Genomic DNA, 26,390 nt, shown 5'->3' with positions numbered 1-26,390 from the left:
CCTGTCGTCGATTGGCTGGTGTCTTCCTGGTGCGAATCGCTCTGGCCATTCAGCGTTTGTCAGTCCACCCCACTGGCCCACCGGAAGCGGCTCGAGAGCCGAACGCCCGTTAGATGGGCGGGGGAGTGGGCGTGGCGTCGCCGCGCTTGGTCGGCCTCCGTTCCCGCCCTGCCATCCAGCCGCGCTGCCAACCCCTAAGTCCTTAAGCACCGGCGTTTGAACACCTAGGCTTGACGTCCTTCAGTCAGCATGGAGTTCGTGAAGTGCTTGGGGCACCCCGAGGAGTTTTACAACCTGCTGCGCTTCCGGATGGGAGGTCGGCATAAGGTGATACCCAAGATGGACCAGGTGGGTTGAACATCCCTGCATCCCTGCCGGGGCTGAGACGCTGCGCGCGGCGCCAGCTCTTCAGGCTTGGCCCGTGGGGTCCAAAATCGGGCCGCAGCGCGGCGAGTGGGTGCCTAACGCCACAGGCGCCCTCCGTCCGTTCGGGAGCAGACCCCGCCCGGTGAGGTGGTCCCACTTGTCCAGCCAGGCCCGCTCTCCTTACTTAACCCAGCGTCGCGCCCCGCTGGGCTTGGGCTCTTGCTCAGGCCTCCTCTCGCCCCTACCCTTCCTCAAGTTATCTTGCTGCTTAAAATGTTTCTACTCGGTTAAGAAGTAGGCTTCCAGGTCATTTTGCTTGACGTTTCATTCTTCAAAATGATGTTGATCTATTTTCCAGTCCTTGGTTTACAAAACAGATTATACGGGTAGTTAAAGCGGGAGACAACCTTGGAGAAGAATATTTGCACCCAATTAACAATGTAAATATTGACTCTGGGTCCCTTTTCTGGAATGTAACCTGACTCATCCTTCCAGTTTTCTGTTACGCCATCCCCTGCAGAAGCTCCCCGCACTTCCCTGCAGTCTGAACAGTCCTGTCTTCCTCAGGTTTTTTATAACGCTTAACGCTTATTTACAACCCCAAGTTCTTACTAGTTATTTGTATGTCTATTAATTAACTACATTATGGCTTCTTGAAGGCCAGACCTGGGTTTTTTTATATTTCATCTGCCTCATTCTCGTACCCTTTGTTAAATTAATGCTTACAAAGGTATTTATTGCAACAAGAAAATTATTCTAAAGCAATTATCAAACGAATAGACACCTTCAGCAGCGTTAGAGGGTTCCATCAAAAGGGTTCCATTAAATTATTTTCTCTAATGGAAACATCGCAGTGAAATACTGTTCTTTGTTTAGTGTCCTTCATTGGAACACTTAAATTTTCCATCAGAAAAGAAAATGTTTTTCCCTTTTCTCATGAGTTAGAGTCTGTCTCACTTTTCAAGGTCTAGCTTCAGTGAGTGCCACCTCTGTTGACCATTCAGCAGTCATTTATGAACCACCTGTTCTGTGCCAGGCTTTACAGGGGTGCAGCATGGCAGGCTGGCATGTATAGACAAAACACTCAAAAAACTCACCATCTTGTCTAGTCAGTAAAACGTTATAAAATTGATTATAGAAAACTTAGGAAGACGCCATCACAAAATGCCTTTTCATGTAACCTGCGAACCTTCCTTAAGCATTTTCTCTAGCACTATTTTACTGCATATCAGTGCCATAGACTGGTATTGTGGTTATTAGTTCCCCAAATCCCTTTCAGATTTAAGATTCTGGATTTGCTGTTTGAAATATAGGAATCTTGTTTGATGTACCTTACTGAATTAATGAACAAAAGGGAGCCCTGTCCTCAAGAAACATCTAGCTTTTTAAACAAGATAAACATAAGTAAATGTGGCAGATAATATAGTAAATGCCATGAGGAAATTCACAGAAGTGAAAATTCCACATTTGGCTAGGATAGAGGAATTAATCTTTTGAGGAATGCCTAAAAGAAATACAGCTTTAAATTGCTCTCTAAAAAACAAACAAACAGCGCTGGCCAGATAGGTTGGTTGGAGCAATCCTCCCAGAGCACAGAGATTGCTAGCTGGATTCCCCAGTCAGGGCACATACAGGAGCAGCTTGATGTTCCTGTCTCTCTCTCCTTTCCTCTCTCTGAATGAATGAATGAATGAGTGAGTGAGTGAATGAGTGAGTGAATACACACACACACATACTTGTGTACATACATACATACTTGCATACATACATACATAGTTCTTGTGCCTTGCTCAAAAGATGTTTGATTAGGAGTTCTTACTTGGAGCTTTCCTGAAGTTATTTGCAAATATTTATGTTATTTTAAATTTGTGTGTTTGCGGGGGAGGAGAATGGTATCCACTATTATAAGATTCTTCCAGGGATCTGTCACATAAAACAGATAATAGTCGCTGCTTTACAATCCAGGTTGTATAGTCTGAATACCTGCTGTGATAGGTAATTCACTACCTCTGGAGAGTGCCCACTCCACTCCACATAGTTCTGGTTTTTAGGCAGTGTGACCTTAAAGTGAGCTGAACATCCACTCTTTGTTCTCTCTCTGGAGCCAGAGAGTCTAATCCTTGTTTTGAAATACAGTACTTGAAGTGTTTTAAGAGACCTATCATGTTCTCTCTAAGAATACTGATATACAAATGTTCTGTGCTCTTCTACTTGATATCTGTTGCTTCTTCTAGGTCATGTAACAACTTGGTCCCTCTCTCTCTAAAGTCTGTGGTTCAAAATTGAATAGTACTTTAGGTATGATTTGGTTATTTTAGACTTTAAATTTATTTCTTATGGATATTGTATTATTTTTTAAGTTAAATTTTATTTATGTCCAGAATAACTTAAAAAAATTGTTTTCCATGCTCAAAAAGAGAAAAGGGTCTTAGGCAGGTCTGTGGCTTATCTTTCTTTACACATCTGAACCTTATGTTTCTTGTTTTTATCTATACCTTTAGGTAGCTCCAATGTCATCAGTGGGGAAAGTCATAGTGCTTGGCAAGAAATGTCACATAAAAGTAGGCAGCCTTAGATGTTGTATTTCTAATTAACATAAAATTGCTTTTACTTTAAAAAATGTATTTTAATTATAAAATATTGCAAACAAATAGAAAAGTACTAAAAATACTATAACAAACCATTTTGTGTCTATTTCCAGGATTAGCTATATATTAAGTTATTGCTGTATTTATTTCATGTTTTGTATTGTTAAGAAATAAAATGTTAAGAAATAAAATGTCAGATACAACAAAAGTTCTTTTCCTTGTCACACCCTCCCCGCACATCACTGTTCATCGACTTTTTAGGCAGTCGCATCATGCTGTGGACTTAGAATTGTGGTCCATCAGATCCTTAATTGTACAAGTTCAGGACCTATTCTCCCATGTTTTGTTTTGTGTTTTTTTAAAATTTATAGCTAGAGAGAAAGAGAGACAGACAGGAAGGGAGAGAGATGAGAAGCATCAACTTATAGTTTGTGGCACCTTAGTTGTTCATTGATTGCTTTCTCATACTGCCTTGGCCAAGGCGGGGTTGGGGAGCTCCAGCTGAGCCATTGACCCCTTGCTCAAGGTAGAGATTTAGGGCTCAAGCCAGAGGCCTTGGGCTTTAGGCCAAGGACCATGGGGTCATGTCTATGATTCCACCCTCAAGCCAGCAACTCTGTGCTCAAGCTAGCGACCTTGGGGTTTTGAACCTGGGTCCTCAGGGTCCCAGGCTGACACTTTATCCACTGTGCCACCTGGTCAGGCCTATTCTCCCATCTGGATGGAAGACCTGCTGAAAGGTTTTAAACCCAGATCTTTACCTTTTAAAGGGTGTCATAATAATGGCTAATGTTTATTGAGCTATTGCTGTGTGCCAAGCACTATTTAAAAAGCATTCTACATTTATTATTTAAACTTCCCAGTAACCTTATATGGAAGCTACTGTAGTTTTTCCTGTTTTATAGATGAAGAAACAGGCACAAAGTGGTTAACTAATTGCCTGAAGTCTAACAGCTATCCTGTGGTGGAATCTGTATTTGACCCTGGCAGTCTGACTGAGAGCTCACTCTCTTCTTATCCCCACCATGCTGCTTACCATTAAGGTGATGGATCACAGAGACACGTTAAGCAGAGGATTGTCCAGATTCAGCTAAAAATTGAACACACTTTTGTGTGATGGACACAAAGTGGCAAATGCCTGCCCTAAACACTGATCACAGTCTAATGGAGAGCAGATGTACAAAAATAAGATAACCATGGAAGTGCCAAGTCATCTTAAGGACATTTTGACTTTGGGAAATTTTAGTGAAGTAGAAATGTTTTAGAGTGAAAAGTTTTCAGAAAACACAAGAAAAGCGCTTTGTGAGGGATAGGGCCTTGAAGAGGTATTAGATTTAGATTAGTAGGGAGGCTCGTCAGTGGAAAGTCAGCATGAACCAAGTATGTAGGTAGGATTGAGCATGAGGCGAGTGGAATAAGGAAACAAACCTGGCTGGAATTGAAGAATGTAAACTAGAAGTATTAAGTGAGAAAGTAAGAGTGGGAATACAATAAAAGAGATAATGGTTAAAAGCAGAACTATATCATGATGAAAGTATTTTTGAAACACTCATCTGGCAGGTGAGTGGGATTAGGAGATTATATTGTGAGTCAGAGTAAGCAAATGAATAATATTAATAATAGCATTTATTGAGTTCTGTGTTAGTCATGCACTGTTCTAAGCTTTTTTAAGTCTGTTACCTTAGTGTAGTGGCTCTCAAACTTTTTGAAGTTGGGGTGCATTTAAAATTCTACAAATAATTGTAGGTGCACTATACACAAATTTCTGAGAAATATGTTATAATAATTAAGTCAAATATTAAAGAAAAAATATGAAGTCCAAGCGTACTTTTATGGTAATTAAATGAAATAAATATGACAAAATTAAATTTATTCTGACATTAAAATACATTTTTATGTTACATTTTTTGAGTTTTGCTTTTTAGAATTTATAAAAAAGAGGGGTTAAAAAATAAAATGACAAAACAGTTATCTATATCTATATCTATATCTAGATATAGATACATTCTTAGTAAGATTTAGTAAATTCAGGAGATCCTGGTGCGAATGTGTTAAGCTTTTCATTCTTGTGTTTATGAGAAACATGAGCCTGATGTGTCCTAGCGATTTCTTTGATGTTTGGGCATATATTTGAAAGGCAAACTCATTTCCTCGTCAATACATTGAAGAATTCCTCTTTTTTTACTCTTAATTGTGTTGAGTGCAGAAAACCCCCACCATACATATCATCTTAACTTTATACCAAACAAAGGATAGAAGAAACTTGCCTCCAGTCTTTCTGGGGAACATGGGGGGTAGTGTAATCCAGCACCACAGCTTAACAGCCTTTTGCAACCTAATCAGGCAAGTTAGGTGGGGGGTTGGGCAGGCTGTCAGTTTATAGCCAATTCCCCACACCTCTGTCCCCCAAAAATCTAAACTCCAAAACCCTGTTGGTTTTTTGGTCCCCAACAGGCACATATTTCTCTGGAATACCATAGGGCACACCTGGAAATCTTCTAGGGCACACCAGTGCACCCTGGTGCACACTTTGAGAACCACTGCTTTAGTATATCAGTTAGCTTTCGTTGAGTAAGTAGCCCCAAAACTGGGTGACTCAGTTCTGGAGATTAGTTGCACGACAATGTGAATATTTAACAGCACTAAACTGCACACTTAAAAATGTTCAGGATAGTCAATGTGGTGTTATGTATAAAATAATAGTAACTTAAAATAACAGTAATTGAGTTCACAGTTCTCTAGGACAGCTGGGGAGTTCTTCTGGCCTGGGCCAGCTTGGTTGATTTCTACTGGGATTGCTCAGCTAAAACCATTCGGCTTGTGGCTGGACAATTCAGTGGTTAGCAGACGGTAGCCTTAAGAGTCAAGGGGAGACTGGGCCATATGTGAGTCATGATCCAGCAGGCTGTAGCCCCAGGACTCTTCACATGGCAACTGGAAGAGCGCCAAGCTCAGTGTGCATGCACTTTTCAAGCCTCTGTTTGAGTCGCATTTGCTACCTGTTGGTTGAAAAAGTCACAATAAGAGCCCAGATGAAGAAAGATCCCATCTCCTAATCAAAAGAGCCACAAAATTCTGGTGGTTATTTTATAACTTACCACATCTAGTCAATCATGACAACAACCCTAAAGAGATGATGGTTCTATCATTACTGCTATTATATAGATTAGTAATTAACTTCTGTGGGGTCACACAGCTCCTAAGTGGTGGTTCCAGGATGCTAACTCAGGTTTGTCTGAAGACTTCCATGTTTCTACAATAGTTTAGAGGCCACCAGGGTGGGATAGAGAGCATCGGCTTTGACTGGTCCCAGACAGCTTGATCAGATGTCAGCCCTTTGACCTGTCCCAGCACCTAACTGGCACTCTACAATTCCTAATTGCTTTCTTCCCTTCCCAATTCTACTGTATCAGCTCCTTCCCTCCCTCCCTTCTTCACCAATTGCATGCCAGATAATGTTCTATGTGCTGGAGATAACAGCAGTGAACAAGATACATGAGACCTTTCCTTTATGAACCTTACATTCTAGTGGAAGAGGGTTTTTGTTTTGTTTTGTTTTTTTAAAAGCAATTATACAATATTTCAGGTAGAGATAAGTACTACAAAGAAAATTAACATGGCAAGGGATCTGAGTGTCTGAAGGCAGGGGACACAATTTGTAGGGTTGAGATTTAAGAGTCTGGACTTCTCTTTCTCATTTTCTTCTCATTTCCCCATTTATAAAAAGAAATGGGGAATGGGTGGCCATGATAAAGGGGTAAGAGAAAAACTGTTCACAGTGTCTTGAATGCTGGACAACATTATTATTTTGATAGTTGCAGTTTTTCTGAGCCCTTTTTAACCCCTGTGAGCCATTTAAAAATTAGTTAAGTGTACCTCTAATGAAAGGAAACAGGAAGAACCATTTTTCTTTACATCTTAGTTTTTAAGTAGCAAAGAAGCTGGGGGAAAATTTACACTTAGCAGATATTGAGGGCTGATTATTTCTATCACAGAAAGATTTGGCTGTAGGAATTTAGGATTTAGTCAAACTTGTTTTATACTGAATTTTTAAGAGTGTATCAGTAAGTCTAGGAGCATACTGCCACCTGCAAGTTGTAACATCTCTCTGGGGGCACATAATGGAAAAAAAGCAGGTATTTTGTAAACATGCATTTCTGGCTTCTATCAAGCTTAAATCTTCATACAACATCAGGGTGGTTAACTCTTTTGAGGACTGGCACCTGTCTGTGCTCTAGCAGTTGAACACCAGTGATTTAGACTAATATCTTAAGTCTATTAAGTCTAAAGCCTGACTGAAGTAGCTGAGTAACTTTTGGTAACTTAACCTCCAAGCAATAATTTGTTCATCTGTAAACTAGATACCAGATCACTATTCTTTAACCACATTTCCCAACTCCAAAATGGTCTGAAAACTGTTTCCTCATAACTCTGGCTCAAGGTCATTTTGTAGCAAAAAACGGGTTCTGAATTGAAGTGACCCCGCTTAGTGTAAATATTTAAATGTTTTGCTTGAAGAAAAGTTAAGATCAATTATGGGATGCTACTCCACAGTGTCTGGGGCTGTACGTGCATTTTATTGCCTGTTTTCTAAAACATGAAAATTTCTCAATTCTGCTACACACCTGACCATGAAGATTTCAGATGGATTGTAGGTCTACACCATTTTCCTTAAAGGGTTTTTCCCCTCAGAATTAAAAAGGTAAACAGGTTAAGCGAGGACTTAGTAATGTCTGTATTGTGCTTGCCATGTAGTAGCTGCCCAATAAATGGTAGTTATTAATCTTGTTATATAAATTCCGTTCTCAAGTTTATTTATGGGTCTTTTCCGTCTTTGGAGGGAACAAACCTGTGTTGTTAGCTCAAGTCTTAAAGGAGGACGGTGGGGAGGATCCATAGCTGTTTACTTGTGGAACTGTCTTTCAGCTGAGACTGGAGCCCCAGTCCTGGGACTTCAGTCTTGTGCTTCTAGCCACTGCTCACGCCTCCTCTAAATGCCCTTCATCCTTGTTTGCTCTCGCTAGAGAATTCTTGGGAGCGCACTTAATCAGCAGTGGTAAACATCGGGAGGCTCTAGGGACAGGTGGCAGGAGCTTTAACTTTTTTGTTTTCCTCAACTTCAACGAATCAAGCAGTGGAAATTTTTAGTGACTAGTGTTTTCCATGGTGTGTTTAATAGGTATATCTTCCTTTATCTTGGTAATTTCAGGAAATTTATTGTTACAAGGTGAGATATGGAAACAAATGGTGGGGGAAGGAGATAGAGATGTGATTTATTGACCTCAGTCCCCTTTTGAGGTTGGAGGAGGTGTGTTGCATGCTGGGGACTCAGGTTTGAGACCCCAGGGTCGCTGGCTTGAGCGTGGGATCCTAGACGTGACCCTATGATCATTGGCTTGAAGCCCAAAGTCACTGGCTTGAGCCCAAGGTTACTGGCTTGAGCAAGGGGTCACTGGCCCACCTGGAGTCCCCCCACCATGTGGGGGGTCAAGGCACATATGAGAAGCAAGCAATGAACAACTGAAGTGCTGCAACTAGGAGTTGATATTTCTCATCTCTCTCCCTTCCAGTCTCTCTCTCTCTCTGTCTCTATCTCTTTTTCTCGCTAAAAAATAAAGTAAAAGATAGTGGAAGAGATTGGGGACCTGTAAGAGTGTGTATGGAACTCTACTTTTGAGTCAGTTTTCCTGTAAACATAAAACTGCTCTAAAATATAACATCTCTGTAATACACACACACATACAGCAGTTCTTTCTGATATGCTTTCATATCAAAATATGTGCGGGGGGGTTCCTGGAAAAACAATTCTTATTTTCCTTAGGGAAGAATAAAATTCAGGAAGTTGCTCCTAATAGCTCACTGATTTGAAAGGAAAAAGACCATTAGAAATCTTAAAAGGAATAGCTAGTTTTCCAGAGAATAGTGGAGGTTTACCAGGTGGTAAAGAGAAAGCTACAATAGCTGAACAGAAAGTAGTTAAAGCAGTAAAAACAGATTTTATTCAGAAAGGATATTGCAGTGGGGGAAAGGGACCTCTAGTATAGAACTGGTCTCAATACCCAATACAAGGAAAAGTGGGGATTTATAGTTCAGGGCAGGCAGAGTGGAGGAGTTGGTGGAGGGAAAATTTCTAAGGAAATATTGGGGCAAGGGTTTTCAGGCACAACGACCTAACTGGGTTCTTGCTGGCGGCAGGCGGGGGCGATGGGATGGCCGGGTAAGAGCCCAGTCAAATAGGCTGATCAGATTACCCGGGTTTGTGGAGTCTGGCCAAACCAGTTGCAGGTTTTTTGCTTCAACTGGGCGATGCAAAGATAGATACAAAAGTGAATCAAGGGAGCCCGACTCAAGTTTGACCAAGAGATGCTGTCCCAAGGGGAAAAGGCAAGCTTCTTAAAAGTGGACTGTGTTCCGATAACAACCTGTAGGTTCTGAGGAAAAAGGGAATAGTGAGAAGGCGGCGTTTGCTAGTGCATGAGTTGCAAGCCAGAGGCTGCGAGGGGCGGGACCTACCGTGGGACCGAGCCAGCCTCCCTGCTCTGAGGGCCTCACGTGTGGGATGGGCGGGTCGCCCGCTCCCTGCGCGGCCAGCTCAAGCCTATTGGGGTGAAGGGAGAGCCTGCTCCGCCCCCTCGGTGGGCCTCCCAACTCTGGGTCTATGGAGGAGAAACTCAGTGCTGGCCACACGGTTCTCATGGCCGCAGCGGCCTGCGGCACCAAGGCCATGTCCCTCTTCAAGCGGACTTTGGTGCTGAGCCCCGCCGCGACGCCCCGGGGCGCGGGCAGTCCCCCGCGCTGCTGCCCCTTTCCTCCCGCCACCTGGCCCTCCAAGGACTGGCTACGAGGAGAGGGCGTCTGCGCTCGGCTACGGAGCCCGACGGCTGCCTGCCGCCTGCCCCAGTCCCACTCCTGCTCCTCGACCTCTGCTACCTCCGTGTGTCTTCTCTGCCCGCAGGACTCGCTCAGCAGCAGCTTGAAAACTTGCTACAAGTATCTGCATGAGACCAGTCGCAGTTTCGCAGCTGTTATCCAGGCGCTGGATGAAGAAATGCGGTGCGTGGTGGAGGCAGCTCCTTTTGACGGGGGAGGAAAGCTTTCCAGCGGGCTTTGAGTCATTCCATGCAACTTTTTGACATAGCCCCCTAGTATTTCCTTCTCTGTGCTCGATGGCTTACAGAACGTGCACCACTTGAGTAAAGGAAACATTCCCTGTTGAAACGCCCATGTGTTTACTTTAGACTGCCCTGCCGGGCATCTTGCCATCTAATGATGTCCCTGCAGGCCCAGCTCTTTCAAGGAAGGGAGGGTGTTTACCTTTTTTAGTCCTGGCAGCTGAACCTGTCTCTGAGCAGGTCATGCATTTTTGTTGGCTTCACTTGTGCTCTTTTATATTTCTAGTATACTGGCTTAATTCTTCTTAAGTTGCCTCTGTGCTGATTACATACATACATGAATTTAGACCAATTGCCTTCATGTATGTACTTACTCTGAGAAGTTGTGTCTTTTCACTTTATTTTTTAAATCTGTACTATATTGGTTCAATCTAAACATTTGGTCGGTTGGCCTTTGTACTGTTGTTCTACATTAGTTAATCATAACTCATTCTGGGAGTAGTAGTGACATCCAGCTGATAGATTTATTTATTTGTTTTTTATAAATAAACTACAGAAATCCATTGCTGCCATCTAAGAAAGGAAAACTAAGATATCTCAAGTATAAAAGGCTTTGGATATTCTTTCATAGTTCTACAGAGTTAGGGGTGTAGAAGGGTTTAGAAAATGGCCTGGTATAGATGTTATTTTGGAATAAATATTTTTGGTATTAATAAATATTAATATATTTGTTCCAATATATTGTTATTCCTTTTTTACAGCCATGCAGTGTGCATATTTTATCTGGTTCTCCGAGCTCTGGACACTCTGGAAGATGACATGACCATCAGTATAGAAAAAAAGGTCCCACTGTTACACAACTTTCATTCTTACCTTTATGAACCTGACTGGAGGTTCATGGAGAGCAAGGAGAAGGATCGACAAGTGCTGGAGGACTTCCCAACGGTAGTGGAATTAAAAATCTCTTCTTCATATAGTTGTGGGGTTTTTGTTTGTTTTTAATTTTTCCATTGATTTGAGAGAGAGAGAAGTATCAACTCATTATTCCACTTAGTTGTGTAGTCATTAATTGCTTCTCATACATTCCCGGGATTGAACCCACGACCTCAGTAGCCCAGGATGATGGGCTACTTAGCCACCCAGCCAGGGCATATAGTTGTGTTTTTAATTACTGATATAATGTCAGTTAGTCTGTATACCTGTAGAGAACATTTAAATAAGCAGTCTGAGGGCAGCATAATATGATATGAATGTTAAGCCAGGCTGCCTGGGTTGAAATAACTCCCACTTATTAACTGGTGCTTAGTTACCTAGCTTGTCTATGCCTCACTTGTTTTTTTATCTATAACAGAGAGATAATAATAGTACGTACCTCATAGGATTGTGAAGATTAAAAGAGTTAATATCGGTAAAGCTCTGAGAATGGTGTTAGCTACTATTATTGCTAGAATAGTGTTTAGAAGTCCCATATTTACTCCTGTGGAAAGATGCTCTTAAGTTCTGGTGTCGTAAAAGATGGAATCTCAAGCTGGCTCACAAAACTATTGTCCATAATGCAGCCTGGGTATGTAGCACTGCTGGCTTCTTGGGTAAACCTGATAGCATGAACATGCTGCTGACGATGGGTAGCAGCTGGGGTGAAGACTGAGAGCAGGGTGATCCTCTGTAGCTTACATCTGTTTGGTGCTGGATGAGTTCCTTAACTTCTTGGTGTTTCAGTTTTCTCATTTGTAAAGTTAGAGCTATGAGGATTGAATAAGTTCTTATGTGTAAAGTATTTTAGAATAGCGCCTGGTACATCCCAAGTGTTCTGGAAATAATCGGTGTTTAGTCCATTCTGTTGGAGTAAAGTGGGTTATAATTAAAATCTTGAGCTTTAGAAAATCCCACAAGTGTATGTGATACATGTGACTGGGTCCTATTTTTCTGGAATTTGTATGTCTTATCACACCAATAAGTGATTCTGTCATATCTTATAAAGTTTTGATTTGGAAAAGTCTCATGTTTGCTAATAGCCAAACAAAGCCCTTTTGTATGTACATAGTTGCCAGAATTTTTAGGGAAGAATAGTCGTTATGTGGCTCTTGCTATTTAAACAAACCTATATTCCTGAGTGGCAAGGGAAGGAATCCATCTATTACAGAAGGATGTTTGAGAAAGACTCCTTTAGAGCAAGGACTGTTTCAGACTATTGAACTGATTGATGCCTTCAGTGTCAAAGCCAAAAATTCAATACCATACAAACAAAAAAAAAAAGTCTGAGGATAATTAGGTAGAGTTAGTAAATATAATATAATACAAAAGAAGAAAGGAAAAGCATCTGAAAAATAAGTAGTTAGGGAATTAGAGCTCACTCCTTTCTTCATTATACTAGTGGACTCACTCTGATGTCCTTCCTTCATGCACTTGAAATCACCTCCAAGGACCTGGACAATCTATGGTAGCTGAGAAAAAGAATCACCTGGGGGGCTAAAAAATAGGTCCTCCTGGCTCACTTCATTGGGCAGAACTTGTTATTAGAGCATATGTGAATTGGGCACTGAGTTTGGACAAGTCAGCAATGCTCTCTCTCCCTCCCTCAGGTTTCTGGGCAAACACAGCTCCTCAGTGCCACTCTTTCCTACTTTTTATTTTTTGAACTTACAATTTATATACAGGATAAAAGTAGGTTTACAGTTGTGAGTACCCAAAATACAGAATTTATTCTAGTGTTATTTATTACTGTATTTTCCATAAGAACAATTGCAAACCTACTCTAGCCCACCACTGTTATTATGTAACAAGTACCAAAGAGTTGGGGGGGGGGGTAGTTAAAATTCAGCAGTGAAATGTTTATTTTGGAGTGTTTGTTTTTAAGAGTTTAAGCTGCTTCTCCTCCCCCACCTCACTGCCTTTTCCTCTCTTATAAATAGAACTGACCTAGCCAAGGATCTGTTGAAAGAACAGGTCCTATGGCGATTCAGGGATCCAAATAACCTTTGGTAGACTTGCTCATTTGTTTCAGTCCACAACAGGAGTTACCTCTTGGCTTTGCTTGGAAAAGCTGTTCTGGAGAGATTGGATTGATTTTACGGATTTGGGGAGTTTAACATTTGATGTTAATAGAATAATTCTAAAGTGTCTAAGGCAGGGGTCAGGAACCTTTTTGGCTGAGAGAGCCATAAAAGCCACATATTTTAAAATGTAATTCCGTGAGAGCCATACAACGACCCGTGTACTTTACGCATTATCTAATAAAAATTTGGTGTTGTCCCGGAGAACAGCTGTGATTGGCTCCAGCCAACTGCAACCATGAACATGAGCAGTAGGAAATGAATGGATTGGAATACATGAGAATGTTTTATATTTTTAATGTTATTATTTTTTTTATTAAAGATTTGTCTGCAAGCCAGATGCAGCCATCAAAAGAGCCACATCTGGCTTGCGAGCCATAGGTTCCCGACCCCTGGTCTAAGGCTTCTGAATCCCTTAGGTGCCCTGTAACCAACTGGTTTTCCTTCAGGTCCTTAAATTTAGGAGTTTCCTGAGGAAGTTTTTCTAACCTTTCTGTAAACACAACCAGGTATTTCTTATAATGCTGATGCATATGAAAGTCTACTTACTGTTTTTAGTGTTATGTGTTGGGTCTAATAATATATTTTTTAGAATTTTATTTAAGAAATTTCATGGTGTTTTTATATTGTATTTTGATAACCTATAAACAAACACTTTTTTGAACTTAAGATATTTGTGCATAAGCAATGAATTTTAAAAACACCAGTTTACTTTCTACATAAGAGCTTGGGTTATGGAAAAAAATGTTGGGTAGAATACCTCAGAATGAACTAAATTGAGTTGTTAAAAAGTGTGGCCTTGCCTGACCAGGTGGTGGCACAGTGGATAGAGCGTTGGCCTAGGATGTGGAGGACAGGACCTAGGTTCAAAACCCTGAGGTTGCCAGCTTGAGCGAGGGGTCGCTGACTTGAGAGTGGGATCATAGACATGACCCCAAGGTTGCTGGCTTGAGTAAGGGGTCACTCTCTCTGCTGTAGTGTCCCCCCCTCCCAAGGCACTTATGAGAAAGCAATCACTGGACAACTAAAGAGCTGCAATGAAGAATTGATGCTTCTCATCTCTCTCCCTTCCTGTCTGTCCCTATCTGCCCTTCTTTCTGACTCTCTCTGTCTCTGTCAAAAAAGAAAAAGGGTGTGGCCTTATAATGGGGGAGACAATATGGCTTTATGATGTAAATTGGGAACTGATGATAATGGTTGCTGATTGCTAGAATATAAATTCTGCAGGAGCATGAGTTTATCATGGTTTCTGGCTGTCTATCTCTGGTGTTTGGACAATGCTTATATAGGAAGTACTAGATAGTTAGCAAAAATGAACCTTCACTATTATGAGGTTTGTCTGAAATGAGGCATTCTTCCTAAAATTTTTCCATTTATGCCCAGTTTTATGTTGAAGCATTGCATTTATTATATGTTAGGAAGATGAGTGTATAGTGAGACTTTGTATCTTTTGAGTCTAGAAACTAGGATTTTTAGACCCTTCTGTTTTAATATTTATAAAATTTGCTGGGTTTATTATTCAATATGTAGAAAACTAGCATAATAGATTCTAGGCTTAGCCTGACCAGGTGGTGGCTCAGTGTATAGAGCATTGGACTGGGACGCTGATGACCCATGTTCGAAACCCCAAGGTCACTGGCTTGAGCAAGGGGTCACTTGCTCTGCTGTAGCCCCCCCATCGAGGCACATATGAGAAAGCAATCGATGAACAACTAAGCTGCAACAAAGAATTGATGCTTCTCATCTCTCTCCCTTCCTGTCTGTCCCTCTCTGGCTCTCTGGCTCTGTCAAAAAAAAAAAAAAAAAAAAAATAGATGTTGGGCTTATAGGTGAATCATTAGGCCCATAAATACTCTTATAAGTTCTGCTCAAAAAAAAAAAAAATAAATAAGTTCTGCTCTTGCTTAGAGTACCAGGTTGGTTCCCAGTATAAATACATTAGCTATATTTTTTTATTTTCATATCTCCATTTCAGATCTCCCTTGAGTTTAGAAATCTGGCTGTAAAATACCAAACAGTGATTGTCGACATTTGCCGGAAAATGGGATTTGGGATGGCGGAGTTTTTGGATAAGCAGGTGACGTCTGAACAGGAGTGGGACAAGGTTAGTGTGCCTGTAAAGCAGTGTGTGGTGCATATGACAGAGCTGGTGGTCCTCATTGTGAAGTTCAGAATGAGGATAACATCTCCCAGTTCAAGGGTATCTGGTTTTAAAACCCATCTGCTTAGCTTGAATGTCTCATCATAAACACTTAGTGAAGGTTTATAGTTTAACCCTTTGAGTAGTATGAACGTTCATTTACGTCCTCGTGCCTCCTGACCATCCAGAGTACAATCGTAACAAAAATTTTTATTTTAAAAATGTGTAAGGCAATGTTAAAAAAAAAAAAGGCAAATGTTCTTGTTTCCATAAATTGGTTATCAAACAAACATGATTTTAAGTTAATAAAACTATAACTGGAACTAATTTCATTTTTTGGAAAAAACTCACTCCCGGGGGTCAGTGAGCATGAAAAAAACTTAACTGCTCAACGGGTTAATACTTGAAATAAAGCATGCTGAAGAGAGTTTACCATTAAGTTAGGCCAAAGTTGATACAATTTATCCCAGAGGTATAGGCATTAAGCTTATAATAGTGTCTTTAATTTGCTATGAAATTATAGGTAAATGGCCAAATTAGTTCATGTAACATATAAATAATTAGTTTTCAAATCTTAAAAGTTTTGTTATTTTGTTCTTATCCATTACTCAGTGTGTGTGTATGTTCATATAACTTAGTATCTGAGTCATTTCCAGTTTCATCTTCACACAATTACTTTTAAACCATTAAATTATGTATCTGTTTCCTTAGTTCATGAAAATCCACAGGTATTAATTTTGGATTATAGGTGTATAATGCTGACAGGTGAGCAACTAATACTTCTTCTCTCTTTCCCATCATTTCCTTACAGAAATAATACAGTGTAAGATGTTTTAAGTTTATTGACACTCCCCCCCCAATTTGTATTGTGGTTATAAACAAATATACATGTGGGAATGGCTTTTATGTGGCCAGAGTTTGTTCCTGACCAACAGTTGTGAAAGATCTTGACCAAGATAGTAGGGGACTGGGTGAGTGCTTATCTAGACAAAGTGACCTAAGTGACTATGAGGACTAAACTAAATAAATATCAAAGTACAAGATAGGGGGGAGGGAGCTTGCCTATTTTTCATAGGAATGATGTTTGTGAGACAATATACTTCACCCTAGTGGAAGCAAAGCCATTTTAAACATCTAAACTGTGTACCTACTTTTTATCTTTAATAGTGTTTAGGTTAGAATCACAAAAGAAAGGCTACTATATTTACTGAGTGAGTGTAAGTCCAAGGTCTGGCATTAATTTTTCTACTGTATGGCAACATCTTTGGAAATGTTGGTTGATGCTTCCTAAGTTAGCATGTGTGTGATAGCTCTTAGAATATCCAGTTTATGAATTTAAAATTAAAGCTAAAACTCTGGCCAAGAACCAGCACCAGTTATCCACACAGTAACTTTCTTTTCTCCTCTACAGATCTGTCGGGAAACTGAATTATCGGTCGAATAGTTCTGATAAAATTGAGTACTTTAAAAGATTTTATTTTTTCTTCAACTTGGGAAAAACACGAATACTTCCATTCTAGGAGTATTTCTATCCAAAGAACTTTTATCTTAAAATAAAATCTACTTTTCCTTGGACAGCATTATGGATGTACTAATATTTTTAATTTCTAGTAATTCTTTTAAAATTTCTTGTACTTATCCACAGCTCATTTTTTCTCTCTACTTTCAGCATATTTTTATTCTTCCCAGAGTCTTCCTCTCCTAGAACATATTTCAAGTGCTTTCTCTTTACCATTTCACTGTGTCCTTGACTAGTCAGTCCCTGGCTTTGTATTACTTTGAACCAGAGACACTTGACTCTTTCGTTTTTGCATAACTGCTCTTTAGAGGGTACCTTCTTTACTCTTCACTTCTTAAATTGTCTAATGGACATTCATTTTATAGAAGCATTGTATTAAGTTGCTTTAGAATATTTTTTTCAGGGAAGGATAGCTTTGACAAACCACTTTGATGGAAAAAAAAATTCTTTGACCATTATTAGTTGACTAAGGTCTCTTTAGAGAATGGCAGTTTTTGCATTGTTAAAGCCTGCCTCTTAAACCAAACTACTTGGCTTCAAATTCCTGGCCTGACTTCCCAGATGAGTGGGCAAGTTAGTGGACTTTTCTGCCTCAGTTTCTGTATCTGTAAAATGGTGTTAATATTTGTATGTACCACACAAGATGTTTGTGAGGATTGAATATACAGGGTGGGACAGAAGTAAGTTTATAGTTATTTGTATGGAAAATAATATATATATAATTAATAAATAATGCTTGTTTCATGTACTTACAGCTGTAATCCTGCTTTTGCCCCATCCTGTACAGAGTGCTTAAAACAGTGTCAAGCACATCTTGATAGTATTTGTTATTCTATATAATGAAGATTTTGAACTACTGCAAGATCTTGAAATGTCTTCAAGATTAAACTTAGTATTCTAGTTTCTATTAGAATATATTTTATTCCCTCATTGTCTTCGCTCCCTCGTTTGGATATCAAAAAGTTTACTGTAGTAGTTAATTTTTTAATAACCTTTTATTCTAGATGCAGCCCATGTGCATTGTAGAAATATAGAAAATACAAGTGAAAAACAAAAAAGCCATCACACCAGCCAGAGATCACGTTTGTTAATTCTTTTGTGCACACTATACTTGGCTTTTTACTCCTTACATGCCCGTAGTGTATACTTGTGTTTTTCAATCAAAATGAGATCTTGTACATTCTGTTTGGAACCTGTTCCTTTGTAGCTAATGATCTCTAGCATTTTCAATAAAAATTTTATTATTTAAGTACTTTAAAAATAATCTTTTACAGTACTGTCACTATGTTGCTGGGCTGGTGGGAATTGGCCTTTCTCGTCTGTTCTCGGCCTCAGAGTTAGAAGACCCCATCGTTGGTGAAGACATAGAGTGTGCAAACTCTATGGGCCTGTTTCTGCAGAAAACAAACATCATTCGTGATTACTTGGAAGATCAGCAAGAAGGAAGAGAGTTTTGGCCTCAAGAGGTAACAAAATTCAGGGGACTTGGGGAAAAATAATTTTAAACACTTTCTGAAAACAAACCCCATTAAATTTTGGTTGCTAGTGACAGAAATGCAACTCAAACTACCTTAATCAAATAAGAGAAAAGTAGGCTAAGATTTATTTATTTTTTAAAAAATATTTATTGATTTTAGCAAGAGAGGAAGGAAAGGAGGGAGGGAGGGAGGGAAAGAGAAAGAAACAAACAGAGATCTGTTCTTGTATGTGCTTTGATGGGAGATCAAACCAGCAACAGCAACCTCAGCACTTCGGGACAAGGCTCTAACCAACCTAGCTATCTGACCAGGGCAGTAGGTTAAGATTAAGTTTCTTTTATGTAAGTAGACTGGCTGAATCCAAGGGTTCAGACTATATAACCAAGCTCTGTGCCCTTTCTGTTTCTTGACAGGCATTTTCCAAGTGGTATATATTACAACCCATTGACTTATAACCTACTAACAACAAAAAAGCTCTTAAAAAGGCCTGATTTATAGGGCTTGGTTCCTGTTCCCATCTCTTACAATTACTGTAGTCAGAGGGCTGAGTACTCTTGTCCAGATCCGAATTATATCTGCCCAACAAATGCAAAGAATGGATTTCAGCCAAGCAAGGAATATTCTAGGACAAGAAGAGGGAAAGGCTGCTAGATAGGCAAAAACTACAGATGTTCATTTTAACAGATGAGTTGATCTTTGACAATTAAAAAATAGGGAAAGGAAAGGCTTTGACATTGATTTTTATTCAGAAGCAAAGCTAGAAAATCTTACAACTTTTCTGATTTTGTTCCAGCATTTACCTTTTGCTTTTCATAAAATGGTTTCCTAAAACCAAATGCTTTTATTTATTAAATTTTATTTTTCAATTACAGTTTATATTTGATACTATTTTGTATTCGTTTTGGGTGTACAGTATAGTGGTTAGATAATCATATCTTTACAGAGTTGTCACCTGCGATTCCAGGTACCCACTTGGTACCACCGCACACAGTTATTACAGTATTGTTGACTCTATTCCCTGTGCTGTACTTTATGTCCTCGTGACTGTTTGGTGACTGCCAATTTGTACTTCTCAATCCCTTCACCAAACCCTGATCTCTCTTCCCTCTGGCAACCATCAGTCTAAAACCAAGTGCTTTCAAAATGGGTAAATATTTGCAAATTATGCTGCAGGTAAAGGGTTAATATTCCTAATATATTAAAGTTAAGGAAAAGACCAAGTGCTCTATAGAAAAATGGGCAAAGTGATAAGAACAGTTGGCTCACAGAAAGAAAGATGCAAATGATCCTTAAACATCTGAAAAAAGTCTTACCCCCCCCCCTTTTTTTTGAAAGTAGGAGGTAAGGGAAGGGGGGAGAGAGGAAGAGAAGCACCAACTTGTTCCACTTAGTTGTGCCGTTGATTGCTTCACATATGTGCCCTGATCTGGGCTCGAAATGGGAACTCGGTCACTCTGGCACCCTTGCAATCCAGCCAGTGATCCCAGGATTGAAGCAGCAATCTTGTAGCTCTGGGACTACACTTGATCCACTGCACCACCAGCCAGGGCACAGTCTTACCCCTTAATAAGACAAATTCACATTAAAACTACCCCAACCCGAGACATCATAGTTTTTCAGGCTTCCCAGGTGACTGATGTGCGGCCAGGGTTAAGCAACAGCTCTTGAGTACCCCTTTGACACCATGGCTCAGAGAAGGGTCCTAAGGACCTGCAGTGAGTTTGTGGTAAGCCCAGAAGCAAAGCCTCAGTTGCTTGGGTCAGCCCAGTGGCTGTCCAGCATACTACTCTGCCTCTCAGATGAGCACCAGCTCTGCAGTCCTGCATACATTTCACCTCCTCCTTTTGTGAAGTATTAATAGAAACACAGAAAGAACTACAGTTGACCCTTGAACAACATCAGTTTGGACTGGACAGGTCTGGTTCTACACTGATTTTTCTTCAATAAATACATGGTTGATCCTTCGTGTCCTTGGGTTTCAAATCCCTCGTTCCACAATTCAACCGTTTTCAATCTGAGGTTGGGAATTCATGTACTTGAGTGCTGACTGTTTGCATTATTCTACACTGTATTATACAGAGGACTTAGACATCCTCCAATTTTGGTATCCAGTGGGGGTCCTGGAACCAGTCCCCTGCAGATACCAAGGGGTAACTGACTTTGTAGAAATTCTTAACCCTTTTAGGTGTAGTCATTTGTATTGGGGGAGTGTTGTTCTTCAAGAAGCTTAAAAATTACCCGAGAATAGAAGTTATTTGCTAGCTTCAGAGAATCCTCTAAATATTAAAAATTATCAAACATTCCAAGTTGAGGATATTTTTCAATTTCAGTTTACCAAGATCCACAGGGTAATGTTCTTAGCTTATAGACCCAGCTATTTTTCCCCAGATATGGTGGTTCAGTGCTTTCTCATCACAATCTGGAATGTTGTGTTAATCATTAATTATTTTGAGGCCTGGCAATCTTGAGAATGTTTACCTTGTACTGTTGAGGCTGATTTTGTATCAATTTGGTTATTTTTTCAGGAGTAAACTAATACCTTCTGGATAACAAGGGGCCTTTTTAGTCTGAGGTCATCAAAGTATTACTTAGTACATGTTGCACTATTTGGGACACTTTCCCAAACGTCACTGTACTTTTAGGTTGTTATTAGGCCTTTACTTGTAGTCATAAATAGCCATTGTGTGTAGCTTAAAACAGACCTGATCTTGTTTTAAAAATGAGTCAGAGCTGAAGAAGTTTTACTGTGGATCGTAGTTATTCACAAAAATCCTTCCATATTGCTTCATTTTTCCTCTATGCACATCTTAACTTGTCTTTTGATCTTTTTATTTGTCTAGGTTTGGAGCAAGTATGTTAAGAAGTTGGGTGATTTTGCAAAGCCAGAAAATATTGACTTGGCCGTGCAGTGTCTGAATGAACTTATAACCAATGCATTGCACCACATTCCAGATGTCATCAAATACCTTTCCAGACTTAGAAACCAAAGTGTGTTTAACTTCTGTGCTATTCCTCAGGTATGGAATAGGGCTACACTTGTTGTATATGGAGATAGAGGCTAACGGCAGTGATGTGCTGGTGGTGTTGGGGGTCTGTAGATTGCGTCTTTCTTTTGGTATGCTGTATTCAGGAATATGGTTTTTTACAAAGATGACTAGTTTATTATTTTTTTGCTGGGGGACAGGCAGTGTTTTGCAACAGCTCCCTGCTTCACCACCACCACACTCAGCGAAGCCTCGAGGTGAAGTCTGCTCCTTTCCTAGATTTATAGGGAATGCTGAGATTTATAGGTAAAGCTGTTATCCTTAAAAATTAAGCACTGAAAATGTGCTGTCCTTTGCTTAGACTCAGGCTAACAGAACCTGATCCTACGGACCTAGCTCCTTGCTATTCTAGGAGCTTATACCTTTAAAATGCCTTTGCCGGCCCTGGCCGGTTGGCTCAGCGGTAAGAGCGTCGGCCTGGCGTGAGGGGGACCCGAGTTCGATTCCGGGCCAGGGCACACAGGAGAAGCGCCCATTTGCTTCTCCACCCCCACCCCCTCCTTCCTCTCTGTCTCTCTCTTCCCCTCCCTCAGCCAAGGCTCCATTGGAGCAAAGATGGCCCGGGCGCTGGGGATGGCTCCTTGGCCTCTGCCCCAGGCGCTAGAGTGGCTCTGGTCGCAGCAGAGCGACGCCCCGGAGGGGCAGAGCATCGCCCCTGGTGGGCAGAGTGTCGCCCCTGGTGGGTGTGCCGGGTGGATCCCGGTCGGGCGCATGCGGGAGTCTGTCTGACTGTCTCTCCCCGTTTCCAGCTTCAGCAAAATACAAAAAAAAATAATAATAATAAAAAATAAAAAAATAAATAAAATGCCTTTGCCAATTTCCAGTTTTTAACTCAAGTAAGTAATGAAAGTCATAGGATTTAGTTGATTTGGAAACTTGGCTTGATCTTGTTCTGATAGCCAGTCTTGAATAGTTGTTTCAGGGGTCCCCAAACTGCGGCCCCTGAGGCCATTTATCCGGCCCCCGCTGCACTTTCGGACGGGGCACCTCTTTCATTGGTGGTCAGTGAAAGTTTTTTTATAGTCTGGCCCTCCAGCGGTCTGAGGGACAGTGAACTTACCCCCTGTGTAAAAAGTTCGGGGATCCCTGGATTGTTTCAACTAAGACCTGTATATGTAACTATAGGTTTTCATTTACCTAGAAATAATTTACCTTTGAGCATGGGAAACTATCTTCCCTTTTCTTTTGTTTCCTCCCCTCCCTTGTGCTATTTTTTAGTGTGTAATGATTATGTTCATTGGAGGAAAAATAGAAAAAATTTAAAAATCTTACCAAATAATACCTTCTTGAGACTATTTTCAGATCTAATAACTCATTGCATGGAAAATGTTGCATTGGTTTGTGTTTGTTGTTTCCAAATAAAAAAGAACTCTCGTTGCTTAACTAGAGAATCATGCAAGACTGCAAAGACCACCTAATTATTCTGTGTGTTGTTGCAGAAGGGAGGCGTGGGGAAGGTAGAAGTGACATGTTTTCTTCGTGGGGATTTTTTCTTGGTTAGTTATGTCTTAGCTCTTTGGCAACTCTTATTTTACAGAAGATTGGTTTTCTTACCTTTTCATGATGATGATTGTTTACAGCACCGTTTCTTTTGTTTCATGAAATATATTAGTGATATTTTTTCCTCTCTTCTTATTATCTATAGGTAATGGCCATTGCTACTTTGGCTGCCTGTTACAATAATCAGCAGGTGTTCAGAGGGGTAGTGAAGATTCGAAAAGGACAAGCAGTAACCCTAATGATGGATGCCACCAACATGCCAGCTGTCAAAGCTATAATATACCAGTACATGGAGGAGGTGGGTTTTTATTTAACTACCCACATAATTTGTAGCTATTTCTATGATTTAAATACTGTTTACTTATTTAAACATTTATTTGGATATTAGATGATCCTAACAACTCACTGTGTTACAGCATAACTGATAGGAGTGGGTGGCCTTTATTAGGAACAAAGTGTGCATTCAGGGGGCTGGTTGTTCAGAGCTGCACAGCACTCTGGTAAGAGGAGTCAATGAAGCAAGCCTGGAACTCCTAGGTAGAATCATACTTGTTGAGCTAGGAGGTGCCGTCAGAGGCCAGCCAAGCTTCTTGTTTACAGGTGAGCAGTGTGAAGCCGAGGCTTATGTATGCTGACACATTGTCTGATGGGTTTTTCTGGGCCCCAGTCCTTATTTCCTGACACGAGTCAGTTCTTTCATGGGCCTCAGTTGAGAAACCACAGGAGGGAATTTTGACAATTGAAAGTCATCAAGTTGCAATTATTTCTAAAATTTCTAATACAAATTCTCTTTCAAATGTGGAGGAGGACGGGGTTGAGCAGATATTTCAGAGGTGTGTGAGGGGATAGGAGGTGTAGAGGTGCAGGGAGAACTCCAGGTGCCCCCCAAGTGCCCTGCCTCTGCCCTTGCCTTTCCTCTCCTAGGCTGTGGCCCACTCCACAGATTCAGTCTGTCCTAAACTGCATCTGCTAGTCTACCCAGTATACTTCCCCTTCTTCGTGGTATTCTGCTGCAGCCTAAACCCTGCGCTGACATTACCAAGCCCTCCTGTGTGCCTGGCTCTGCGCAGTGTGGGGGTGGAGTCAGTGAGGACTGTAGCTGCTGGTGTGTCATGGCTCAGGCCTCCCTGCTGCTCGGTGGGACGGGCTTCGGGATTACACAGGCCTGGGTGGACATCCTACTTTATTAGCGGAGTGCTTCGGATTATTACTTTCATGTCCTGTTTCCTCATTGGTAAAATGGGCATAAAATCCCTGCCTGTTTGGGGTTGTTGTAAGTGATCAACACAGAATATGTTTATAAAGTTCTTTGGACTCAGTAAGCAGCACTAACTGTATTTTCCTTTCTTGAACAGATCTATAATAGAGTCCCCAGCTCAGACCCATCTTCTAGTAAAACAGGGCAGATCATCTCCAGGATCCGGACACAGAATCTCCCCAGCTGTCAGCTGATCTCTCGAAGCCACTACTCACCCATTTACCTGTCATTCGTCATGCTCTTGGCTGCCCTGAGCTGGCAGTACGTGAGCACCCTGTCCCAGGTCACCGAAGACTATGTGCAGACTGGAGAACATTGATTTGTCCACCATGAAATGGATTGACCTTTTTTTTAAGGATGCATATTGGCTCCCCCTCCCGCCCTTTTTCTTCCTGCTTTCATCCGTTTAAGGACTCTGTGGGCTTGGACCTGGAGAAGCTGCCATGCAACTAGAAGAATAAAAGGAGGCCGGACCCCCAGCACCGAGTACTTGTAGGTTGTGCCCACCTGCGCTTGGTGGCAGACGGCAGAGCATTCGGTGCTGCCAGCAGGGGATGTGGTTGCATAAAGGACTGCTGGAGGCTCATCGTGTGCATCTTGGCTAGAATTATAATTAAACATATTTAATTTGAAGCAACCTTTGAATACCTATCCAAGTAGGAAAGTGAAGTGGATTTTTCTTTATGTCTGTTTCCTGTTTTCTCATCATTTTATTTTCTTCTGTTGACTGAATGTAGTAGCTGTAAGGTTCATCGCTCTAAGGTCGTTTTTCTTGTTTCCTAAGAATGCAGGCCGTCTTCTGTACATGAAGGCTAGTAATTAACCTCTGGGTGTTCTGGTATTATTTTCTTTCGAGAGTTTGCCTTTCAGAAAGATTGCCTCGCCCCATTGTTGAGGACTGGTCTCCAGTTAAGGCTGATGTTTTTGAGATTTTTGTAAGAATGAATTACTCTGCATCTGTCAAGGGCAGTTCACTTGAAAGCCTAGGTAAGCATGGCAGGTAAGGGGCTCAGGAATGGAGTAGTGCCTGAGGAACAGATGGCCATCTGCTGCCCTGCGAAGCCACCCAGAGCTGTGCCGAGAAGGGCCATGCCTGCTGGAAGACAAGCAAGTGCCCGCAGAACCTCGCCCTCAGCTTGTAGCCGCATTAACTGCCAGACGCTCTCCTTTTGGCAAGTTCTCTTTGCTGTATTCAGGGTTGTAAATTCAGCTTAGTTTCTTTTAATTACCAGTTTATACACTGACATCTCAAGAAAGGGACAAGCTGTGATTGGCCTAAAGGCCGCGTGGTACTCAGCCTGGATCTCCAGGCGCAGTGGTGCACCTTCCTCCATTGCCAGCACAGCTGCAGCTGACAGACTCGCGCCCAGTGACTCTCAGATCTCAGCTTGGACTAGGGAGAACACACCCCCTCACTAAGGGTGTTTGCAAAAGCCCTTCAAGCTGAGAATTACTGTTGGGCAGTTTCTAATGCTTTCTGGAAGCTGTAAGTGCTTGGTGTGGATGAGTGTTTTCTTTTGCCACAGTCCTGGATTTACGTTGTTTATACACACACACGCTGATTTTCCTCCTGTGACAGCTGCCCCATCTGATACGCTGCTTAGCTTTCAGACCACGGAGGCTTCAGTTAATTGGTTCGTTTGAAGCTCAGCCCTGGACAGACTAGTGACCCGCCATGTTCCTGTTGTACAGCTGTGAGCCAGAGACAGTAATTTTCAGGGTAGGTTAAAGCATCAAAACTTGGTTTGTGATTCCAGGATAGGTTGTTGAAATCTAAGATTAGTTGTGCTGAAGTTCATGGTGGCCAGAGCCTTGATCTGAGGTGGGCACACTGGAAGCTCCTCTCCTGGCTCAGTCATGATCTGTGGGACTTGGTTGAGCTTCTGAGTGGCTTAGCTGATTTTAAGTCCCTCCGAGCTATAAAACTGATTCTACTATGACAGACTTGTGCAAAGGTCTGAGAGCTCATGCCCACGCCCAGTTCTTTGGCAGGTGTTTCCCTTTTAAGTGTTTCTCTACTAAAACTGCCAGCAGGTTAAAACCCAGTTAAACTTGGATTTCAGATCAACTTTTCTTTAGGTAATTATATCCCAAATATTGCATGGGACATTGATATCAAAATTACTTACCTGAAATTCAAATGAAATTGGGCATCCTGTATTTTTATTTGCTAAATCTGCACCAACCTCACCACTTGACCACGGTTAATGTAATTAATCAAATGTATAGCATTCCTGGTATATGTCTACCTTATCCATATCGGTAGGGCTCCTCAGAGTAGCTGAGGTGATGAGGGTAATGATGAGTGGCAGTGATTTGAGGTTTATTAAAG

At 41.2% G+C, this 26,390-nt stretch overlaps 1 protein-coding gene across 2 annotated transcripts; it reads left to right on the top strand.

The window, feature by feature from the left end:
• Positions 1–24,695, top strand: FDFT1 (farnesyl-diphosphate farnesyltransferase 1). 2 transcript variants are annotated; one of them, XM_066387925.1, is made up of 8 exons: positions 1–348; positions 9,910–10,007; positions 10,828–11,011; positions 15,095–15,223; positions 18,053–18,244; positions 21,097–21,273; positions 22,946–23,098; positions 24,156–24,695. In XM_066387925.1, the coding sequence occupies exons 1-8, from the start codon at positions 250–252 to the stop codon at positions 24,375–24,377; spliced, it is 1,254 nt and encodes a 417-aa protein (XP_066244022.1). In that variant the 5' UTR covers positions 1–249; the 3' UTR covers positions 24,378–24,695. The 2 variants fall into 2 exon arrangements, with proteins under 2 accessions (XP_066244022.1, XP_066244015.1); XM_066387918.1 differs by lacking the exon at positions 1–348 and having other exon boundaries at positions 9,566–10,007.
• The last annotated feature ends 1,695 nt before the right edge of the window (positions 24,696–26,390 follow it).

Source organism: Saccopteryx leptura, chromosome 1, assembly GCF_036850995.1.
Source record: "Saccopteryx leptura isolate mSacLep1 chromosome 1, mSacLep1_pri_phased_curated, whole genome shotgun sequence".
Taxonomy (NCBI): Eukaryota; Metazoa; Chordata; class Mammalia; order Chiroptera; family Emballonuridae; genus Saccopteryx; species Saccopteryx leptura.
The sequence above is the reverse complement of the archived record's forward strand: the minus strand, read 5'-3'. Positions and strand labels throughout refer to the sequence as shown.

Excerpts from the sequence above, each read along its gene's own strand:
- FDFT1 (XM_066387918.1), top strand. The coding sequence starts at position 9,613 with ATGGAGGAGAAACTCAGTGCTGGCCACACGGTTCTCATGGCCGCAGCG. Across the intron at positions 11,012-15,094 it reads TGCTGGAGGACTTCCCAACG|ATCTCCCTTGAGTTTAGAAA; the intron begins GTAGTGGAATTA and ends TCTCCATTTCAG. Across the intron at positions 15,224-18,052 it reads CTGAACAGGAGTGGGACAAG|TACTGTCACTATGTTGCTGG; the intron begins GTTAGTGTGCCT and ends AATCTTTTACAG.